This window comes from Ruditapes philippinarum, unplaced genomic scaffold, assembly GCF_026571515.1.
Source record: "Ruditapes philippinarum isolate M1 unplaced genomic scaffold, ASM2657151v2 ctg407_1_1_1_1, whole genome shotgun sequence".
Lineage (NCBI taxonomy): Eukaryota > Metazoa > Mollusca > Bivalvia > Venerida > Veneridae > Ruditapes > Ruditapes philippinarum.
The window spans coordinates 1-25,271 of record NW_026857632.1 but is presented as its reverse complement, the minus strand read 5'-3'; the positions used below and the strand labels follow the sequence as shown (position 1 = coordinate 25,271).

At 32.8% G+C, this 25,271-nt stretch overlaps 1 protein-coding gene across 1 annotated transcript; it reads left to right on the top strand.

Annotated features, from left to right (window-relative positions):
• Positions 1 to 6,413: 6,413 nt before the first annotated feature.
• LOC132750417 (PDZ domain-containing protein 8-like) lies at positions 6,414 to 24,099 on the top strand (the record flags this gene model as incomplete). Its single annotated transcript, XM_060740394.1, has 20 exons — positions 6,414 to 6,534; positions 7,335 to 7,571; positions 8,163 to 8,428; positions 8,945 to 9,023; positions 9,723 to 9,815; positions 10,437 to 10,613; positions 11,371 to 11,451; positions 11,973 to 12,186; positions 12,842 to 12,942; positions 14,018 to 14,107; positions 14,912 to 14,994; positions 15,346 to 15,424; positions 17,936 to 18,221; positions 18,912 to 19,039; positions 19,470 to 19,586; positions 19,968 to 20,171; positions 21,411 to 21,517; positions 22,196 to 22,378; positions 22,827 to 22,902; positions 24,005 to 24,099. Coding segments are annotated over exons 2-20 (2,609 nt in total), but the record flags the coding sequence as incomplete, so codon positions are not given.
• Between the last annotated feature and the right edge of the window lie 1,172 nt (positions 24,100 to 25,271).

Below are 25,271 nucleotides of genomic sequence, written 5' to 3'. Positions count from 1 at the left end.
GAAAAAGGGTAAAAATACCCAACCCCCGACACAAAAACGGGAATAAAACATGTATTTTTTTTGTAATTGTCAGAAAAAGGGTTTAGAATATTTAACTGGGAGGACCTTTTTTGGGACTGGAGGGTTTGGGTCTTTGGGGCAAGGAAAAGGTTTATATTAAAATATCAATCAAAACGGTAGCATCCTCCCCATGTTTTTCAAATTGCATGGCTATTCACAGAAAAATTTAAATTTAATGGAGGAAAATTTTTAAATTTTAAGGGCTGGGGGGGTTTGGGGGTATAACAACCTTTTGCTTTCCTGTGGCAAATGAGAAAATTATAAGGGGGGAAAGGGCCTGAGCAGCGAAACGGGAACCCGCCCCTGGGGAACATTCATTCTCCTTATTTTTGACTTTTAATGTATTAACATAAAAAGGGTTTTAAAATTCTCCCCTTTGGGCCTTTAAATTTCCAAATTTAAAATACAGATTTTTAAATTTTTTTCAGAGGTTTTACTTTGTCCTTGTTTTATTTTTGTTTGATTGAGACTGTTTATGAGACATATGATAATTAACCAATGTAACATTTGTCACGTCCCTTGGTACCTTTTTTAAGCGGTAATCAATCCTAATCATGTAAAAATAATGGATTCAATGATCCCAAAGGAAAATGTGACATCACTGAAATGAAGTAAAGGACAACACAAAACTGAATGGTATCTTATTGAAGTTTTAAAACCTTAGGATAGCCAACTACAGCATGTTAGTTGCATATTCCCCTTGCACAGTAAATCAATAATTCGTGAACTCTATGTTTTGAAAATTACTGTTTTTTTTCCATGTGTAAGTGATATGTTTTGCTAATGTGTGTGCGTGCTATACACTCAGAATGCTCTTTTTTCTAAGATGGGTCACAATACCCAGGCTGGTGCACTTTACTTTGTGTATAGGAGTCAAAATATTATGTGAGGGGGGGGGGGTCAATGTTCTTTGAAAAATAATGATCGGAGTCATTTTCATGATGCCTACACCGAGGGTCATAATATTATGAGCAGGAAGTCAGTAATATTTAATAGACCGGGGGCAGTGCAAACCTCGAACCTTGATCAATTTAGGCTAAAAATAGACCTACAAATGAAACATTGTTTTATGACATTTTTCTTCTGGGCAAATAAATCATATGACTATTTAAGCAAGGGATAACCAACTATGCCACTAATTTGTAAGAAAATCAGCTAGGTCTAATCTTCACCCTTTTATTTTTTAACACTATCAACTTGTTTCTCTCATACATTTTGCATTACTTACTTCTCCTGTACATTTCTGTATTAAAACGTGCACTTCTGCACAAAATACTCGAAAGGGTGTGATTAGGTTGTAATGGCAACTTGGGTAACATAAACCACGGACCTTAATTGACAAGGTCCGTGCAGAAACGTATCAGTAGTCAAGGTCGCAACCAACCTAAGTTTCTTGGTATTATCTATCTAATTAAAAGTTCAAAATGAAAACATTTTCTAAAAAAAAAAACAAAAAAAAACGAAACAAAAACATAAAATCAAATAGACATACCTTATATTATATGTATTTATTTACGTTGCATACACCATGTTTTTCTATATATGGTAATTCCTTGTATTTTAAATGGGAATAGTTTGGGTGGTATTTATGCAAGTTGTTAATGTATAGTGCATTCGAGGTACGAGGGTTGTTCAAAAATAGGACTACAGCTCTACTGCTCACATTTTTTAATTTACGTACATAATTTTACAGGAACATGTTCTCTATATACAGTGAGAAAATCAATACAAATAACAATTCTGTGAAATTTTCAAATGAACCCGGCGCACGCTGACAATACAATAAATGACGTTAACTATATAAATACAAAATATATCAAGTCTCACCCATCCTGAAAGTATTCTCCCTAGTGCTCTAGGTGTCTGAATTATGCGACCATAATCAGGTCTAGAGATCACAATGCCGTTGAACTTTCCAAGGAAAATCCCGATAGCCAGCCATTCTCCACTTTTTCGAATATTTAATATAACTGGGAACTTAACAAGCATGGGCTTATAATGCTAATGCAAAAGCGATTTGTATTATTAATGTTCACATGTATATCATCGTACGTTTTTAAAACAATATGATTATATACAGTTTAATAACAATATTTATCAATTGAAAAGTATCAATACTACTAATCATTCCGTTAATCATTATTATATTACTTTATTAAAACCAAGTTTATCTACTGATATACTATAATATGGTGTTTGATAGAAACTTCTTATATACAATCCTTTAGTGAGAACTGAATAAGTAGACCCTAAGCAGACATAAAAAGTGCCGGGCAATCCGCCTACCGTTTACAGTCAATCCATTTACAGCTCTTTTGCAAATGACGTCACAAACGTCACGTCAATTTTCCGCTTCCATCCTCACGCTTTCATGTTAGATATTTTGTAGCCGCCGTTTTTAAATTGATTGTACCAGCTGAAAACGAGTGTCCTGATGGCAGGATAATTTTCCTTTCTTAATTTTATCATTTTGTATGTATCTGAAAGAATATTGCCAATTTCTTGGCACAATTTAATGATAGCAAAAATTTCTGTTTGTTACCGAGTGCCGTATTTCTACATTTAACGCCATGACCACAACTGTTCAAAACTAAACTAAATAATTATGATATTGCATGTCCGAATGAAGTCAAATTTAGATACATGTATAATGTCACTTAGATATAAATAAATGTGTTGGTGGAATATATGGACAAACAGAGTATAAATTATGAATAAATTAGAAGTACAACTTAGCTTCAATAACTATTTTTACGTGCTGCGTAATAATAATGAAGGGGAGGGGAGATCAACAGTTTCGTGTTTTGATTCAATATAAAGTTATGAATATAATTCAAAATAAATGCTTTATTAGTCCCCTACCGGTTTAACCGGAGGGGACTTTAGGTTTACCCTCCGTCCGTCTGTCCGTCTGTCTGTCTGTCCGTCTGTCTGTCAGTCTGTCAGTCCGTCAGTCCGTCCGTCCACAAAACTGGATCCCGCGATAACGCAAAAAGTACTGAAAATATTTTTATGAAACTTGATATATGGATAGATGGCAGTATGGAGATTATGCACGTCTTTTTTTTTTCTTCCTATGTTGAAAATTCTGGTTGCTATGGCAACAAATAGTCTGAAAATATGGCAAATTTAACACATAAACTGGATCCAGTGATAACTCAAAAAGTACTGAAAATATTTTTATGAAACTTGAAATATGGGTAGATGGCAGTCTGGAGGTTATGCACATCTTTTTCTTTTCTTCCTATGTTGAAAATTCTGGTTGCTATGGCAACAAATAGCCTGAATTTCAAGATTTCTGATTTAAATTTTTCAGCTTTTTCACTATATGTTCTTTATTTCTTAAGGTGTTTACTTCAAACTTTAAATATAAGTTCCTGGTCATCAACCACATCATATGTGACAAGGTTTATAACTCTAGCACAAAAAATATCAATATTACCTCCCTTGAACTTAGATTTTTTTATGAAAAAAAATGTTGTCTTTTTAAATAACTTCTTTATTTCCTAATGTATCTACTTCAAACTTCATATATATATGTTTCTTATTATCACTCGACATTTTTGAGAAGGTTAAATACTCTAGCAAGACTATTTCCAGAATTATGTCCCCCTTGAACTTAGATTTTTTTTCGAGAAACTGGTATTTTCACTCCAACTTCTTCATTCCTTATAGGATTTACTTTAAAATCCCACATCGTAATAATATGACAAGGTTGTATAAACATAATTTCCTTACTAAGCATGGAAACTTAACACATTACTGTGATATAGACAAACTTATTTTATTATGTTTTGTGGTCGATATTTTCAAATACAGACTTCATCCTCAAATTCATTATAAATGGCAATACACAGGAGTGTATGACAATTAAAGAACTTTTTGAGGGACCGGTAGGGGACTACTGTATTGCCCGCAATACTATCAAATGCTTGTTGTTTCTGAATTAGCATTACAAAATCAACAGTTGTCGTTGACCCTAACATTAATCATGTGCAGTACCTAAAATACGATGCGTTATTCTGTATTGAAGCCAAAGAAGTTTTGGATCCTTAGTCAATTTAAAGGGAAGAGTAGATACTTTTCCAGTTAAGATAGATAGAGTCTATTAGAAAAATCATTTTGCCATTTTTTCTGATTTTGTCTGACGATTATTATTGACCAGCACATCGTACATTCTTTCATGACTTTTGTTAAGCATTTGGATTTTTACTTTGATATCGTTTTGCTTTACATGAAAATCCGTCAAAACTTTTCTGAAGGAATGTATTATACCTTCATATTCAAGAGTGTTTGAGTTAACATCAAATAATCTTTGAAATTCTTGAAAACTATAAGAAACAGCCCATATTCGTTTACAAAATCGTTGACAAACATCATCATCATCATCATCTCAAGTAATTGCATCACTCCGCAAGGAGTATACTCGCAATCGGATAAAAACTGTATATACATACGCAGCAGGCAGGACTGACTGTTTTCCAAAATAAAAATAAAAAGTTTCCCTATTTACAGTTTCTATTAAAAGAGTAAAAACAACTCCGTGATTAGTATTTTATATGTTGACTGGCCAGAGCTGATTGGAAAGCATCCAGGCTGGTCTGGTCAACAACGTCTTGCGGCAGCTTGTTCCAAAGCACGATGGTTGCGGGAAAGAAACTATTTTGGAAGATGGAGGTGCGTGGAAGCGTTGGTTGTGCCCTCTGACAGTCTTAGCATTGATAAATGGAGGATCTGTATAATATCCACAAGGTTGTGCATTATCTTGAAGAACATAGTTGTTCTGGTGTTGTTGCGCCGGTGTTGGAGGGTGTCCCATTTGAGGTCGGTAAGCATGTCGGTGACGCTGCTTGTTCGCGTGTAGTCTTGTTTCACGAATCTTGCAGCGCGACGTTGGACCATTTCTAGTTGGTTGATAAGACCCTCAGATTGAGGGGACCAGACAGATGAGGCGTATTCAACAGTAGGTCTGATATATATGTCTTGAAGGCATTAGACTTGGCGCTTGGAGGGCTAGATCGTATGTTTCGCCTGATGAATGACATGGTGGAGGTAGCCTTTTTGGTGATGTTATCGATATGTTTTTTCCATGAGAGGTCTGAAGAGATGGTGACTCCAAGATATTTGGCATGATCTGCAGTGTTGAGTTTTCCGTGGATGCTATAGGTGTTAGTACTAGGTTTTCTTTTTGTGGAGATGTGGATGACTTCACATTTGTCGGGATTAAAAGCCATCTGCCAATCATCCTCCCAGGACTGGAGACTATCTAGGTCATGTTGAAGTTGGCGTGAGTCCTCAGGGCTACGGATGATTCTATACAGGAGGAAATCATCGGCGAAGAGTCGAGCCGTGGATTGGACTTTCGAGGGTAAATCATTGATGTAGGCCAAGAAAAGAAGAGGGCCAAGGACGCTGCCCTGAGGGACACCAGAGGTGACAGGTGAGATAGCTGAAAAGGAGCCCTCAAGGACAACCTGTTGTGTGTGCGACGAGAGAAAGTCTTCAATCCAGGAGTGGGTTGTGCCTCTTATTCCATAATGGTCCAGTTTCTGAAGGAGACGTGAGTGTGGAACTTTATCAAATGCTTTTGAGAAGTCAAGCAGAACAGCGTCAATTTGATGGTTGTTATCTAATCCTTTGGCTAAGTCATTGATGGTCATTAGTAGTTGAGTGTCGCAGGAGCGTTTTTTTCTGAACCCATGTTGGTAGTCAGAGAGGATGTAACGTAACACATTTTCTGAAGTAGTGTTTAAATTCAAACGATTTTCCTGCAATTCTGGAATAAGGATTTAACCATTTCGGTTGGAAAAGAATCTGCCCAAATTGTACTTGTACAATTCTTACATTGAAATAAATAAAAAGAACTCAAAACATCCTTTCAAAACAAATTGTTTTCTTTGTAACAGATAGTCACTACCATATTTGGTCCAATGATATAAAGAGTAGGGCACACTTCTTGTACAAGTTGTTTGAAGTGAAAAGTCTCTTAGATAAGAAGACGTCTTTCTTCGGACTGGCTTTTTCTAATTATATAAGACATATTTCTTTCTGTCTGCAGTGATTAAAAAGACATGCAGTATCTCTCAGAAAAATATAATTTGATTTTCATTTGGTTTGTCTGTACCGATTTTCTTCAAGAATTGATCAATGAAGTTGTTTCTTTTATACATGTAAATCATTTGGCAAACTTAACGGCATGCCCCCCTAACATTGATCGAATAAAAGCATAAGTAGGACTTTGTACACCGGTCTTACTGACCGGTACCGGTATTACTGACCGGTGTGTATACATTGTAAACATCGCTCAAGATAGATCTGGTTCATTTTACACAGTTACTCCCCTTTGCGGAAGTCGCAGAAGACAACATTTGTAATTAAATCAATAACAAACTGTTGCAGGCTTTGCGAGCAACAGTGTCATCACATGATTGAATCAATACCATGATGCTTTCTGGATTCCATCTTAAATAAATGGTAACTACACGTAATGCTTTTTCAAGGACTTAAAATGAAAAGTATTTAAGATTTGGGACGAGAGACAGATAGGAAATTCGTCCTCAAGTACGTTCGACCCATATTCTAATTATCCGTTGGTTAGTTATCTTTTTAACCATCTATCTCCGAATACTGCCAACCCCTTTTTTGAGTGTTATAGGTTAAGTGATTTGCTATATTTTCCCCAGCTTCTTTCAACAGCTTTATCAATATTGATTCAGTTTATCTATAGATTTAAGTTACATTGAAAACAGCTTTATTAATATTGATTCAGTTTATCTATAGATTTAAAAGACATTGAAAATGGCGGGGCATCCTTGGCCGAGTTGTTAAGGTGGTTGACTTCAAACCACTTGCCCCTCATGGCTGTGGGTTCAAATCCCAAAAGGGACTTTGGATTCTTTCAAGTGAGGAAGCTATCCAGCTGGCTTACAGAAAGTCGGTGGTTCCTATTCAGGTGCCCTTTCGTGCCTGAAATAATGCACGGAAGGGCACCTGTGGTCTTCCTCCACCAGTAAAGCTTGAATGTCGTGATATGACCTATACTGTGTCGATGTGACGTAAAACCCAAAAGAAACAAAGAAACAAAACATTGAAAATGGCAGTGCCCAACAAGAGATGACACTGAAAATTTCCCTGATAGGTAAAGAAATCTGTATAATTTTTCATTGTTTTTTTTTAAATATACTTGTGTAGTCTATAACCAGGCAAGCCAAAGCCAGGACCTGCTTCGCAGACCGGTCTTTGACTACCCAGGATAATTCTTTTTTACTATGCAGTATGATTATTCGAACAGGATAATGTTTAATGAAGAATACTGAATCAACACTACAATGATGTGACAAATTTTTGTGAGACTGTGTGACATGTTTATAGCAGCACTGATTGTTGCGTTCGTACTTGGTGTTGTTATCACATTACTGGCACAGTTATGGATCAGTCACAGATGGTTGTCATACCAACCTCAGCTTTACCCTCCTTACAAACAACAACATGAGAAAGCTGAACTACCACCAGTATGTCTTTTAGTTTATTTATAATTGGATAGAATTTCATAATGACCCTTAATTAGAATGACTCCATTATAAGCTATCGGATCATATTTGCTTAGTAAATAACACTGTGCAAATTAATTAAAACAGCAGATGATATTCAGCCTAATTCAGGTTAAGGTTACCTACTTAATTATTTAGTTAGTATATTTATCTATTTTACTTATGTTTCTATATTAAAGTAAAGAAAGCAGTGGCTTGGCATGAGTGACATCAAATCTTTTTTAACTTTCCAAAGAGATATTAAAATGAACAACACAAATTAAACCTTTTGCAAAGTCACAAGATTATACAAAAATTACTGAAACCCTTGTTACTGTTAATAGTCCAATTTCTGGAAAGGGATCTTTAGCATTGACGTAGATTCACATATATATGTACATACATACATTTGTTTATATAATGTAAATATAACTAAATTTTGAACTGTACTATGTAAAAAGAGTAACCTTTGTGTCTTTTTGAATAAAATTCTTGAAATGCATGAAATCAAGAGACTTGCTCCTTTTGTTTGAAAGTATTGTTCATAGTAATTATTTATACATTGTATTGTAGGTGTTACGACAATCAGTGTATGGTATAAAGAGACAGCATGGATCACGGGGTGATCTTGGAAGAGGTGCGGTCGTGGGTACCAAAAGTATCGCCGAGGAGAGAAGGACTAGCAAAACAGTAATAGATGACAGGCGAGCCAGTAAGGTCGTGCCCGATGAGAAAACTGCAGCAGTGACCGATGAAAGAAAGCAAGATCAAAATTTGATACTTAATGTACTTTTTCAGTTTCTTTTTGCTGAGTTAAAGGATACTGCTAGGGTGAGAAGGTAGGTATTTTGTAAGATCTTGAGGTCAATGTTCAATGACTTATTTCATGTCATTAAAACTCTTAATCCAAGGAAATTCATGTTTTAAGAATGCAAATGTATTACTCTATAAGAGGATTTCATTGGCTAAGTGTGATATAATTGACATAGAATTATATACCGCCACCAAGGAAGATTATATTTCTTTTAAGATCATTAAATTAAATTGGTTCATTCAAGATATTGTTAAAAGTTATTTATCAGGCTTTGTGGAAAGTTTGTTGTAATAACTGTGATACCTAGATATTTGGTCTTTCCTAAGAAAGTTCTCACATAGGCATGTAGCAGTATTGGTCTTAACTAAAATTAAAACATATTTCATTTAAGGTTTAGTTTTAGGGAAATCTTTTACTCTTTTATTTACTATTTTACATTATTACAGCATGATTTTGAAATTTCAATTATAAATGAGTTTAGTTTTGGATAAAATACTTCCACTTTGATAACATTGATAAATGAATGTGTGTTATTATTTAGATGGGCTGCTAGAAAGATGAATGCAGAGTTTGATGAAATGTTGACATCAACAGCTGGCAAACTAATGAATCAAATACAGGTTAGTCAGCAATTTTTTATTTTTCTATTCAAGGTCATTCTTCTATTTTTGACATTTATTTTTCTATCAGTTGCTACTTGTATTTATATCAATATTAAAGCAGCATGCTTCAATATTTGTATTAATTTTGATCAATATGTAAAATCGTTGTAAATAGTAACAAGATCAGATTATGTGATTTAATCTACATGTAACTCAATTAACATATATTACCTATAACCTGTAAAAAAAAAATAAATATGTATCGTAATGAGGTAGAATTTTGATGATAAATTAATGAATTGTAAATTATTTTTTCTGTTAAACTTTAGACATATTTTTCTTGAGTTTTATTGTCATTGAATTTTTTTAACATCTGATGTGCTGCTTTAAGGGTTAACTAATTCACTGGAGTAAAAACAACGACTTAACCCTGTCTTCTTGCTCAAGAAAACAACAACTTAACCCTGACGGGGTTTGAACCCATTCGGCAAGCGATCATTACATTACAACACGTAAACCACTTGGCCATGCCGCCACTAGTAGTTGGTAGGTAATCATAGTGTGATGTGCTGTAGGCATCTTGTTGTAATGTATGTTTGAACTGCTCATTGGTTTAAAAAACTCAGACTTATGGACAGCTATCACTATACACTAACAGCTACTGTTATATCAACTAATTAGATAAAAACTTAACTTTAAATTCAACATGTTCATTAGGTTCGAGATTTTAACTTTGGGAGCAGTTTTCCTCTGGTAGACTCTGTGAAACTAAGGCATGTTGAACTGTCTAATGATGAAGATATTATACAGGTAACTATCATAGCCATTTAAGTTGATTAATTTATATATGAATGTTTTTTTATTGAATCTAACATGAGTTAACTTTACTTGTCTAAATATGTGAAACCCATTTTTACTGTGTTTTTATTCTTGGTTTAGCTTACAGAACATCTGTAGTTCTACTTGTGTTTATTGAAGCTCTTAAGGTATTCAGTTAAAACTTCACACATATCATTGAACAGGCTCAATCAAATCCAGCCTGCAATATTTTCAATTTTGCCATTTTGAGTGTTCTTTAGGGATTTGTTTTTTTTTTCTGTCTGATAATTATTGTATGCCACTATCCAAGGCATGCTTATTTTTATACAACTTTGTAAACCATGATTATTAATTTAAAATTATTAACTCTTCAGCCAGTGAAGGTATTTATTTGTGATTTTACATGTATATATCTCCAGTGTCATAATTTAGGTCTATTACTGAGATCTGTAACTCTTGCACGGATTTTCACTTAAATTATTTGCCATTTTGAACATACATTTGTATTTTACCTGCATGGTTTTTGTCTAGCATTGGGAATAGTCTTTTTTCATATCTTATTTCAGATTTAGTCTTAGATATAGTATAAAATTGTACATTTGTATATTACAGACAGTGGATGTGGAGCTAGATATTGATTATGAAGGTGGTTTTCAGCTTACACTAGATGTCGATATTATATTTGGTGCATGGGCATATTTGTCTATATCTGTAACTAAACTTGCTGGACAAGGCAGGTTACAGTTAACAAGGGTACCATTTACACACTGGTCATTCTCATTCTACGAGGTTAGTTTAACACATTCATTCTTAGTACATAAAGTATTTAAATTATTTACAAAGCACACTTTACATTCAGTTAAAAGTTCATTCACCTTACATGGTATCCTTTGTAACCAGTATGCTCAATTGTAAATCATAAAATGTTTGATATTGAAATCCCTCATACTAACAACAGACAGTTGAAAGAAATCGAAAAATTGTAAGTTCATTATGCAAAAATTAGCAGTAAAAGGATAAAGATAATTACATTATTTTTACTCCCTATATTCTATTTCAACCAGGTATGGGGTAATGAAACATACAGTATTTAATTAACTTTATTAACTTTAATTTAGTTTAATTTAAGTGTTTAGTTAACAGTTCAAAATGGTTCTGATAATATATGTTAGAAGAATATTTTACACATAACTTGTTACTCTAATCATAATCAGGACATTTATATAGGATGTTATACAGTTAACTAGTAGTGATATGTATATACTGCAATTTCTGCATGTAATGTACATGTAAAATAATTTGTAAAAAGAAATGTACTGGTATTTTACATTGAAACATTTGTATATTGATTGCTTTCTATGTACACCTTTGTTCTGCCTTTACCTATATAATTCATGGATACCACTTACACTCTGATGTTATTTATTTCAAAAGCATCTTGATGCTTAAAACTTACCCAAAAACTATGTCTTAATCATTAATTCATTGTTTAACATTCATTTGCTCATATTACATTAATACATATAGACTATGTATTTTATGACAGGAGCCAAGAATGGAGTTTAACGTTGATTCAAGGTTTAATGGCCGTCCAATTCCACAGATTTCTTCACTTATTGTAAACCAGGTACTGTTTCATTATAATTATTCTTAAATGTGGAGAAGGTTTTTGTTCAGCAATTATATTTTTTCCGAATGGAAATATATGGTACATATACTGTCAAGCATCTGCCCCCCCCCCGGTGTTTGTGTGTACATGTATTACTCTACATATTTTTTTTCTTGAATGACATCAGTATAACTTGTATCATGTGTTCAATGATGTTTGACAAGAATGAATCAGTATAGGTTTTACTAAGTGAAAAACAAAATGTCTTTGGTTTTTCTTAGAAATACTTGGAATAAATGTGGAGCAAATTAAGAAGGATGATATGTTATATGAGTATATAAAGATATTGTTTCAATATGGAACTGTAGTGTAACAATGTTTGAATATGTTCACCTTGTTATTCAATATGTCAAAAACTTCCAGTAGTTGTGTTATAATAAAGATTTGTAACCATTGTGTATGTTATTATTTAGGACCAACCTATAGAGTTTTATATGAAAATTACAGAAGAAACTAATATTTTCTTTATATGATTTCAGATAAAGCGGACAATAAGAAAGAAACATGTTTTACCAAGTTACAAGATGAGATATAAACCTTTGTTTGTAAAACCTGAAGAATCATTTATCAACCCTGATATATGTTTCCACGGACACAAACTAGGACCAGGAAAGTTGTCAGTAAAGGTGCTAAAATGTAGCAGACTGCAAGAGCTGTCATCAGAATGTAAACTGTACTGTACATTATCTGTTGGTTAGTGATTAAAATATAAAAATGACATCAAAATTTATGTTAAAATCTGAAAAGCTTAAAGAGAAATTACTGACTTCTGTTCACAGCAGAAGCAAATTTGACTGACTTAGTGAATTAGCATGTTAATAAGATTAGAAAATTAGAAATAACTGACTTCAGTTAACATGTACATGTAATACTCTTGATATAACTGTCTATTGTTGTAAACTAAATCAGACATTTTCTTCTGTTTGTAATCAAAATGATACACAGTAACAAAATTAGGAATCGCAGAACTCTGTTGACAACAAAGTCATATAATACCAACTTTTGGGGGAAATGTTAGTATGTCATGTTAATATGGACTTGTTTTTGTTGTTTTGTTTTTGTTTTTTCATTATTTATTTATACAATTTTAGGGGGTGGGGGTAAATTGAGCTTATTTTCTCTACATTATCAGTTTATAGCATTGTTTATGGGTGGTGAGGTGGGAGTCAATTTGTAGCTTTCATGGTTGTGTTGAGCTTATTTCATCTACATTAGTTTATCAGTTTATGGTATTGTTTATGGGTGGTGAGGTGGGAGTCAGTTTACAACTTTCATGGCTGTTTTGTTTATTTTATCTACGTTAGTTTAATGTTTATTAAAGTGCATGTAATGGTTATGCATATTTCAGACAAGGAGGAGATAGAGGAAGTATGGAAACAAAGTTGGGTAACTCTCGAGATGACTATGAAAATATTACCTAATTCTGCATTAGGATTGAATCTCAAAGATGTAAGCTTACTTTATTTTCAGCTTGTTTGTTCTGAGAAAAAGTTGAGCAATTATGATCATGCTAAAACTCTAATGTAGCATATTATTCAAATGTTTTTAAATGTTCAACATGAACTTTTATGTATTTGTTTATGTTATAAGACAAGGGATGTTATTCTGAATGCTATATTTTGCAGTTATGCCCCTTTAAACATGGGATTCTTGTCATGCTGATTCATGCTGTACCTGTGGATGTGAATTTGATTTCAAGAACTTTTTAGCTCAACTATTCGATAAGAATAAGTAGAGCTATTGCAGTCACCCGAGCGTCGGCGTCCGCGTCGGCGTAACCACTTATGTTAAAGTTTTTGTAATAGTTCAAATATTTTCAAAGTCCATTGACATATGGCTTTGAAACTTTGCACACTTGTTCACCATCATGACCCCAACCTGTAGACAGGAGGAGGTAACTCTATCAAGCATTTTGACAGAATTATGCCCCTTTTTCGACTTAGAATTTACGTTAAAGTTTTTGTAATAGTTCAAATATTTTCAAAGTCCATAGACATATGGCTTTGAAACTTTGCACACTTGTTCACCATCATGACTCCAACATGTAGACAGGAGGAGGTAACTCTATCAAGCATTTTGACGGAATTATGCCCCTTTTTCGACTTAGAATTTATGTTAAAGTTTTTGTAATAGTTCAAATATTTTCAAAGTCCATTGACATATGGCTTTGAAACTTTGCACACTTGTTCAACATCATGACCCCAACCTGTAAACAGGAGGAGGTAACTCTATCAAGCATTTTGACAGAATTATGCCCCTTTTTCGACTTTCGAGGAGGTAACTGTATCAAGCATTTTTTTTACTATCAAGCACTAAGAATAGTCGAGCGTTGCTGTCCTACCGACAGCTCTTGTTTCTTTTGTGAATACCAACAAGCTTTTACTCTCTTTCATCCACCAATTTACCTGAGACACCTAACAAATAAACAATTATTTAATACATTTTACTCCAATGCGAAAGAAGTCTGATATTGTTACATTTTGATCTTTAAATTTATTGTGTTTACCTTTGTTTATTTTTACAGCAATTATCAGGAGATAAAACAGAGAAAAAGCGGGTAGTAGTGGATAGTATAATATTAGATAGTCCTGCAGCTGAAGCTGGGTTACAAAGAGTAAGTAATAGTTGGTGGATAATTTATTTAAAAATAATTTGTTTAAAGACTTATTCTTAACAACATAAGTAAGTAGTAGTGGAAAATTAAGAGGTAGCTAACTCATATTAATCTGTCAATGAGAGACTAAGAGTAGCAGCTGATATTTTTCACTAATTAGAAAAAAATCTGTAAAAATGACTTCAAACAGAATTGTTGGAAAATTTTATCTCATATGAGTATATCTCAAACACCACATGTAATACAGCTCATTTTACATGTTCATGATAATCACTTTTCTGTACATAAACGACAATGAAAATGTTCATTAGGGCAAAAATGTTTTGAATTTTGAGTGTTATATTGTCCAAGGAGTTGAAATATATTTATAATTTTTATGCTCCAAAGTGTCAAATCTAATGTATAACATATCTTGTTCCATGAGGTCATTGTTTACTATTTACTGTTGTTTGATACCCTCCTCCAAAGGGTGACTAGTTCCATTGGGATTTTACCAAGGCTTATACCAAACTGAACCAGTCACACTCACGTTGGAATTTCACAATCTTCTGCCTTACCCAATAATAGATTCTATAAGCCCTAAATCGGGCTAATTCTTGTTAATAATTTTACTAGGGCAAACAAGTTTTTATGGATAATATGATATTTTAAGTCCATACTTAAAACAGATAATTATGTAGAAATATATGCATTGTAAGTTGACCTCAGTGAAATGATTTCTTTGTAATTTAGCATCATTTCTAATCAATAAACATTTTCTATCTATAGAGGAAAAAAACGGAATATTTATGTTTAATTTTACAGGGAGACATTGTAGAAACTATTGGCAATGTGAGAGTTCTGTCCATTAAACATGCCATGAAACAACTGAAAAATTCTACAGAAAAGTGAGTATAAATCATGTACACAGATTCATTGTCATAAAAGTTAAAAAGCTCTATACAATCAGATATATGACATGTAAATGGTTATCTTGTTCTTTGAAACATGTAATTACTTTGCCGTAGTAAATTTGAGAGATAGCATGAATCATTGAATGTTGAATTTTTTGTGTTTTCTTAATTGTTTAATATCTGAAACAATAGTACTTATATATGTTTTGAGGAAGTTCATATTGGCCCTGCATTTGTACTGAAAATGCACCAAATATTGTATCGTTAACTTAGTCAATTAAAGGTGTTGTTTTCATATTGTTGCATTGTATACATATTATGATAAAGATCTATTAATACTTTCAGTGTTATCATTCGAGTTAAAAGACATAGTAGTCTAGCATTAGATCGAGGCCTTTACATTGTTCAGCAAGATGATATAGAGGTAACATAGATATATTATAACTGGTTTTGTTACATACAAATATTGTAACTTTTTCTGTAACAAAAAATTATTATAAATTGTTTTGTAATATACACATACACATGCCCCTTTTCAGGAGTCTGTCTGCTTGGCTAAATAGTGAAGGTAATTGTTATTAATCCTGGGATGGCTGGTTCAAAGGCAAGGTGGATTTTCATCATGACATTTGTACATTGAATCTAATGTTCATTTGTCTCTCACTGCTGATTAAAAAATCACGAGGGATAAGAAGTTTGGTTTTTTGTAGTGAATTGCTTATTAATTGTTTGTTAAATAGGAATATTTGCAAGGTTGGCGGCTGCTGAAATATGACGATAAATTGATTAAAATTGGCATTAAAAAAAACACACTAAATAGCCACTTTACAGACTCCATTAAAATGGTATGGTTTGACTGTGCATACAGTTGACTCTCAATAAGTCAAAATCGCTTTACTCAAAATTCCGCCTTAGTCGAATAATTTCTAAAGTCCCGTCAAATTTCCTTCTTTATCTTTGTATTTTTACTCCGCTTAGGTCAAATTTTGACTTACCGAGACTCCTGTTTAGTCGGAAAAAAAATTTGGTCCCTTCAATTAAAGTACAACATATTTTCATCTCAATTAGTCGAAGTGTGAAAACAGCCGACTGATCAAAGGTCGGCGACATCAAGGTGAGATGTTGTCACTTGTGATTTACATGTTTTATAGTAATTTTTAATTGCCGGTCATCATGTATTATTAACACGTCGTAAAAGTGGCTTTAATCCGTTTCAGGACTTAATTGGTTCTAACAGTTAGTTAACTAAATTAAAATTTAATAACATTGCTTTAAGAAAGTTGACTCGTGCCAGTCTGACGGGTGTTGGTCAAATAAAAGCCTAGGTATTGATGTGTGTTATCAACGTAAATAACATTTGTATAATTATTGTTACGTCATATTGCATACATTATTTTGTACTTCCGGTTCACGATTGTTGCTAATTTCATTTTCGTCAGATGATCAAATAAATCAAATATAATTGTGTGTTTATGTTTCACTATTAATATACATGTATTAAATTTTGAATGATATATTTTTGTTCATTTATAATTTGTAGTTGTAAGTTATTTACCGTCATTTCAATGGTCAAATATTGCAGCATTGCCGCTAACAACAAAAACAACCTACTTCTTTACACATTCAATCAGGCACATGTATATACATGTACGAATGTCAACGTAATGGCGGTAGTTTCACATTACTCGAATTCCGTTTCTCTCGAAGTAAAATGCCCAGTCCCTTGGATTTCGAGTTACCGAGAGTCAACTGTATATACTGATGTAATGTCATGCATTTAATAAATGCACTTGTTCAATTGATTTTATATTGTGCTACTCGTACAATATCCTCTATATATCACATTTAAATACTTTGCTAAGTTTTAAAGGTAAAGGTTTTTAGGGGTTATCTTTTAATAAATGAAGCATCATCAGAATATTTGTTTCCTTTGTAGAGAATAAAAATTGTAGAAATGATGGTGAAATAAGTTCTATTAATATGATACAGGAAAAAGTATATTTTACTGGTTGAGGTGTGAAATTAGGGATGCATATTTAACTCAAGGTTTGCAAAATACATGCATATAGTTTATATATACAGTCTACTCCACTTATAACGAGATCGGTTTTAACGAGATACCGCTTACAACGTACATTCTACTGTGTCCCGGCCTTTTTCCTTCTATTTTCCTTTCATTTTTTATCGTTTATAACGAGATCGGTTTTAGCGAGATATCGGTTACAACGTACATAATTTCGCCGTCCCATGCGTATTTTACAGAATTTTAACGAGGTCACTTCTTCTGCACTTCGTCTGCATCAGTTTGTCACCTTGGGAAAACAATGATGATCAATAATAATGGTCAATTAAGGAAGAAATTATTGACGCGGGACGAGATAATGGGTCGAGCAATTAGCGATCAAATGTGTCAGCCTTGTTTTGTCAGAGCTCCGTGCTAAATTGTCCTTAAGGTGACGAAATGTCATAACAAAACAATTTCATTGAGTGATTTGCACAAGCGGCTAATTTCTTGCGGTGTTATTCGGTGTTTGTGAGAAATGCACTGCGTGACTTTTCAAAACGAATTTTAAAATGTTCTTATATATTAATGAAAAAACACACGCGGTTAGACGTAGGTGTGTTTTCATGTTTTGTTTAAATTCTATGATAGCTAGATATATTTATATACATGTATATTTAAATAAAACAAAACGTCTGATTGCAAAGAGTTACCTCTGCAAAAAGGATGCACGCGAAAGCGAAAGTAGAAATAAATAATGCTCGACGGTGTCAGATTTCTCAATTTGTTCTGTCCCGGTTATAACGAGATACGGTTATAACGAGGAATCATCCGAAGTCCCGACGATCTCGTTGTATCCGGAGTGCACTGTATATCAGACTGCTAAGTTGTAGAAAATAAAGTGTGATATTTTGGTCATTATATGATTATCAGATTGAAGAGTCTGACATGAATGGAGAACTACAAGATGATATAGGAGACTTTGTTAGCATAGACTTCAAAAATAAACGTTCTTCCTCCCTCAACACTGACATACAACCCAGCCAACCTAACCAAGAATCTGTGAAATTCAGTGAAAAGTTAACAAAGAAAATACAGTCGGGGAAGAAGAAAATTCTTGGTTTGAAAGATAATGATAAAGATAAGGAGAGTGTTAATAAAGATAGGGACAGTGATACCAAATCAATTACAACTGAAGAAGAATCAGCAGGGGATAAAAGTAAGCAAACAACATAAGTATATTGACACATTTAGAGTATTTTTATTATATGTAGCATAAATTTAAACAAGTTATAAAAGATTGAAAAATCGGAAATGCTTTTATACTTATGCTATATTTGTATTTCGTATCTCGTTATTAGTAGTAGAATCTTCAGTAATTATGTAACTTCCAGAAAATGTTCTGAGAAACATCAAATGTACCCTAAAAGGATGATGAGTTTCTTTCAGATATTTTAAGGTTTTGGCCTTTCTTATTTAACTAATGGTTGTAGTGTTTCCAAATAGACAGATTAAATATTTCACATGAAGATGATACTGATGACTCTTACATCGTTGGATACCCACAGTTGATTAACATGTAACATAACATTTATGGTTCAGCCGGGGTATCCGACGATGGAATCTTACAGCTGGTATTAAAGTTGTCAACCTGGCAAAATATTTTCAGTTTCATAAATCCAATAGAATTATTGAACAAGTTTAGTGGAGTCAAATATTTTATTGGCAAAAACATATTCATTGCCAAGTAATATTTTAGCAGTTTAATACAAAGTACAGAAAAGTATGATACATTATGAATTATACAAACGTATTTTTAAGTGTACAAAATTTCAAAAAATGTATTAAGTAGATTCAATTTTTAGTTGCGTTGCTGAATTCATAAAATTATGTTATATTTTATGTATAGATGTAAGTGAGAGTATATCTACACCAAATCATCTTCGTGATGGAAGTCAGTCTGCTAAATCGTCGCCACAGAAACAGGTTATAGAAATAAATCGACAACGAGCTCACAGTGATACAAGTCTAAATAAGGTCAGTGTTTAGTTCATGTCAGTTAAATAATAGAAACAATTTTTTTGTGAAATATTTTTATATTACTGGTTATTTATGTTAAAAGCTGTGAAAAAATGTCTATATCTGTTGCTTTTGGCGCCAAGGTTTAACATGCAAGTATGTTTTTTATGATTAGTGAAAGATACAATTTCTTTTGTGAAGAGGGATGAGGAGGGGAGGCCGGGTTTTGGGTTTTGGAGAGGAAATCAATAACAAGAGGCAGTATATCAGGATAGCAAGATATTTAAATAATCATAGTACAATGTGTGCTTAATACCTTCCGAGCCATATCGTTTCTGTATCCATTTCACCAATTAAAACAAATGCTTTTTGATCATCTTTTATTTTGCAGCTTTTAAACATTATCTTTACCAATTTGATTATATATATATTATAACTGACATACTAGGTACAGCTAGGTGATGGTGATACTGGTAGTGCATGTAGTGATGCTGGTAGTTATAGTAAACCTGAATTACAACATCGTATAGGTGAAGTTAATACAAGAGATGTTCCTTTCTCACCAGTAAGTCTTAAATATATACATTGAGGATCATTTGAAATAATATATTTTAGAAAGTTGCCATATTACCTATACTGTGTCGGTGCAATGTATAACCCGATCAAAACAAGTAAAAAAAAATCTTATGCAGGAAATACTTGATAAACACATATAAGAACATTTTTAATACAAGAAATTTATTTTTTTCATTTTGATTTAGAATTCTGTGATTGAGAAAATAAGAGAAAGTTGATGTCTTCAACTCTTGCTTGTCAAGTTGGCTTATTTATGCTGTTATTTTGTACAATGTTTGTGCATAAACAGCATAGATATGGCTGTTTGGAGTTATTTTTGTGACAGAAATCTTTTGAGATATTTATTTGTTTATTTATATTTTTATTTAAGGATCCAGAATGGAATGAAGAGTTTGAATTTGACTGTAAAGAGGAAGATCAGTATGTGAATGTATGTGTATGGTGTAAGATTGCCCAGACAGAGAGGGCATCTAAGAATATGTCTACCACGAACAAGACTGAAGGTCAGCAGCAAAAAAATACCCCACCCACCGATGATCTCCCATCATATAATGTTACCACTAAAATAGGATATGTAAGTGTTATTTTAATAATCTGAGATCTACTTATAGAAAATGTCCACTTATGGTGGTGGTGGTAGTTGTTGTCACTCTGGATCACGGCAGTAGGCCACATTGAATTTACCGGAGCACAGTTCAGCCACCGCATCATTCCTGGGCAGGATGTCAAACAATTTATCAGTACTAGTTGCCTTCACTTTTGCAAGGAACTGATTACTTCTGTACATGCATGCACAAGCAGACGTACAGTGTAAATGACCGTAGAAAGGATTTCATGATCAATCACAATGAAAGTGACCTGCATCGTCCTGGAATCGAACTCGGGTCACCTGATTCACAGTCCCAATGCTCTACTTATTGAGCTAACAGGATGGCTCAATGTCAACTGATGATGTTTTTATCACATTATATACAGAAAAAGTTTTATGATAGACTGCTTTAACTAATTATATGTTAGTCTACTGTAGATTATTGTAGATTATTATCAGCAAATATTTCACAAAAAAGTAACATTAGGTCTGTCTTTTAATTATGTATGTTAAAATTTTTTTTTTTATTTCTTTTTTTTATTTTTTTATAATGTAACATCATTGAGGAGCCACTTCTCACATGTTATAGATCTAGAAAAGTTTCATCAGAAATTCTGCACCATTTAAAAAAATTCAGTATTTTTAAGAAAAGACTGATAGACATTTAATTTATCTGGTATGGTTCATTATAAACTAGAGAAACCAGGCCCCGCATGTTCAACTAAGATTCAAAGGATCAAAATGTGGAATCAGACAATTTAAAACTCGCATACTCTCCATTTTGTTTTATTCCTTTGCATTAATATTAAGTATTATGATGACTTGATATTAAAAGTTTTGTTTTTTGTGGGTTTTTAAATTTTTTTTTATTAAATGTATTGTTAATTTTACAAGATACATGATATGTGCATTTTAAAGTTGATCAAAATATTGATTTTGAACCTAAAATTGTTTCTTGTTTTCCAATTATTTTTCTATTTGTACTGTTATTTGTCCATTTTATCCCAAATCAAGGTTGTTTCCACACAAATACTAGTGGGCAATTTTTTTTTAATATTTGTTTATGTACCATTTAATTTAGCATAATACAATTAATTTTGGTTGTATAAAGCAATGAAAATAAAATCAGGATCATTTTATTCTCATCCAGATTTTTCCTAGTGGCCTGGTTGTTGTCTTTTACAGTTTGTCTTTTACAAATGAATAATATAACATTTTTTCTAGGTGAGTGTTCCTCTGTCAGATATTACAGCTGGCTGTTTATTAACAATACAAGGTGACACTCAGTATACCATGTATCTACATCCACCGGAAGAAACTATCACTGCAAGGTTATATATTTATTATCTCATATTGTAAAAAATGCAATGCAAAAAATAGAGAAAATAAGAATCCTAAAGAATGTCCAAATGAAAATGTTGCAGGCTCGGTTTGATTAAGCCTGTTCATGGATGGTACTGGCAAGTGCAAACCAACTTCCACACCCCTTAGCAAGTCATACTACTATTCAAAATTTTATAGTTACAAACTGACTGTTTAAAAATTAAAGAATTAATATGAAAATACAGGTTATAAAAATGGTCGGTTTTGTATCATTTACAAAATATATGTAATATATGATGGCTAGATAGTTGGTTGATATTAACGCTAATGAAAATTTTGGCAATTTTTGTCAATTAGCGAAATTCACCAATATTTCCATATTGCTAACTTGACCACTTATACAGTAGTCTGTCTTCTTAAATAGCTTATTTTATTGATTTTTTTAGATATGTTGACACAATAAATATACAAGATTTAAAATTAACCATTATTGGTTGTGAGGTATAATAAAGGGGGCCTGATAGAACAGCGGACTGTTGATTTGTAGGTCCTGGATCTATTCCCTTATCTGACTGCTTATTTCTCTCATACTGTCAGTTAGATAATATCACTTAAAAACTTTTTACCTTTCAATGAACAGTATTATTGTTGTAAAGAGGGACTCACACAATATTTCTTTATTTCAGTCGTACAAAGTTACCGTATTCCGGGCATATAGGATATGACAAGAGTATCTGCCATGGTGATATTACATTGTCATTTGTACACAAACCATTCAAGACTGTAGAACCAAATGTTAGAAAAGAGACAGTCAAAGATGTGTTGAATCCACCTATTCATAAGCTGAGAGCTCAGTCGTTAGAAAGAGAGTAAGTTTATTTCTAAACCTTTGTAATTTTTGGCTTAATTATTATGAAGTTTTTTATTGCTTTGTTTCATGTCTGTAAGATGTATGTTAGTTAAAACATTCTCTTTTTTTCAATGATAAGGCATAAATTTGGAAGAAATTTGGTTTGTCATCATGAATATGATATATATGTCACATTACTGTGATAATATATCCAAATTTTCACTTGTGCTACATGCTCAGGAAAATAATGTAATTTTCTCACTTCTCAGATATATTTTATATTCACTTAAAAGAAACAGATATCCTGTATTTGTGCACATCTTAAGAACATGTAAATACTGGTATAGAATTAAAGAAAACTTTTGAAATCATTTGAGAACTTCATCGAATTTTATGACTTATTATATACATGCAAAAAGTAGGCTTGCAATTTAACAAGCAAGTTTGTTTCTTTTTTGGGTTTTCAGACAGTTAGATGGGCAACATAGATTCAGATCATGTCAGTTTACCTCTAAAACTATTTGTCATTTCTGTGGCAAAAAGGTATGATTGTCAATTGAAGTACTCTTATATTTTTTCATATTATGTCCCGTATTGGCTTGAATATTCAAAGAAAAGGGAGAGCTATTGTACTCACCCAGGTGTCGGCATCATACTTTGGTTACATTTGAGCCGCGTCATGACAAAACCAACATAATGGGTTTGCGACCAGCATGGATCCAGCCAGCCTGAGCATCCGCGCAGTCTGATCAGGATCCATGCTGTTCGCTTACCAACCCTATTACAAGTGGAGAAACTGATAGCGAACAGCATGGATCCTGATCAGACTGCATGGATGCGCAGTCTGGTCTGGATCCATGCTGGTCGCAAACGCGCTATGTTGGTTTTGTTGTGACGAGGCTCAAATTTTGTGCAACAAATTGGTATCTCCAAAGCGACTGAAGGGAATGGGTTTAAACTAAACTAACTTATTGTAGAGATAGAATTATAACACTTTTTGAACTTTCATTGAACTATATTTTCCAGGCTCTTTATTTACTATCAAGCACTGAAAATCATTGAGCACACTGTCCTACTGACAACTCTTGTTTTCAATGTTTCAATTATGACAATTATTTTGATAATAGTTGGTTTTATTTTTCATATGCTTAAATAAAATAACTTTAAAAATATGATTTCTTTTAACTTTTGGGATTGTTTATGCTCAATAATGATATAAAAGGGTGAAGCTTGTGTGAAATCTTAAAATGCACCACCATAGATAAAGTAAAGGGGGTGATGTCATTTATCTATATAGATTGTAATTCAAAAAACCTTTTTCAAACCAGTCAGAAATTATACATTAAAAAAATCATGTACATTTATAGTATAATTTACTCCTATTATCTATGGAGGGGATTGTAATTAACTTGTTAAATTATTATAACATTAAATACAATAGGGAAAAAAATATTTAAATTTAATTTAATCAGTGATGTGGGCAAGTCATAATCATGGGGAAAATTTCATTGCCAAGATTATATTCTCATTGGTGTTGTTTAAATATTAAAATGCTGTTTGTAATTAATTTCCTATAAATCATAAAGTCAAAATATAATGTTGTTACTTATATTATTTTGTTAAGAATTGTATTTATATGTTTTAGATATGGTTGAAAGGAGGTTTAAAATGTACCTTGTGTAGAATGGTGTGTCATAAAAAATGTGTGGAGAAATGTAATATACAGACTAAATGCTCAAGGTAAACAAAAAGTTTTGATTATAATTCATCCGGTGTTGATGATCATATCGTTTAGTCTTTTGCTAGTGTTTACACATCTGCTGTAAACTTCCTTTTAATTCTTTAACAAGAAAACAAACAAAATAAAATGGAACAGACTGTTCATGACAAAACATGGCATTCCCTTCTTCTTCATGGGTGTGTTTTACCACAGAGAACAATATTGATTTTGTTGCATTCAAGATTCTCACATCGAATGTAGAGGTAACTACCAAGCCCTTTCTTCTGTAGATCTGCAATAACTGTTTTTAGTTTTTTGTGATAGCTTTTTGGCCGGCTTCCGTCCATCCGTAAACTTTTACTCTAAACGACATCTCCTCATAAATGGCCGAGCCAATTTCATCCAAACTTCACAGGGATGTTCCTTTGGTAGTGAACTTTAAAAATTGAACAAAGATTTTAATTCCATGCAGAACTCTGGTTGCCATGGCAACCGAAAGAAAAAACTTAAAAAATTTCTTAAAAAAAAACCGAAAGAGCTAGACCTAAAATATTTGGCATGAAACATAATCTACTCAGAGTCTACCAATTTTATTCAAATAATAGCCATGGAGTCACAGTTGGCCCCACGCCGGGGGGTCATTGATTTTCCTTATTTTGTATATAATAAAAATCTTCTTTTAAAAAATTCAAATAGCTATAGCTTAGATTTTTGGCATGAAACATCTTCTGGTGGGTGTCAAATAAAAGCCCTGGGGGTCATTGTTTTCTCTATATGTATATAGTGAAAACTTAAAAAATCTTCTTTTAAAAAACCCAAATAGCTAGAGCTTAGATATTAAGCATGAAATATCTGCTAGTGGGTGTCTACCAAGTTTGTTCAAATAAAAGCCCTTGGATCAAAATTGGCCCTGCCCCAGAGGGTCATTGGTTTTCCCTTAATGTATATAGTAAAAACTTAAAAAATCTTCTTTTAAAAATAATTCAAAAAGCTAAAGCTTAGATATTAAGCATAAAACATCTTCTGGTGGGTGTCTACTAAGTTTGTTCAAATAAAAGCCCTGGGTCAAAACTGGCCCCGCCCCAGCGGGTCATTGTTTTCCCTATATGTATATAATGAAATAATAAAAAATCTTCTTTAAAAAAACCCAAAGAGCTAGAGCTAAGATATTTAGCATGAAACATCTAATGGG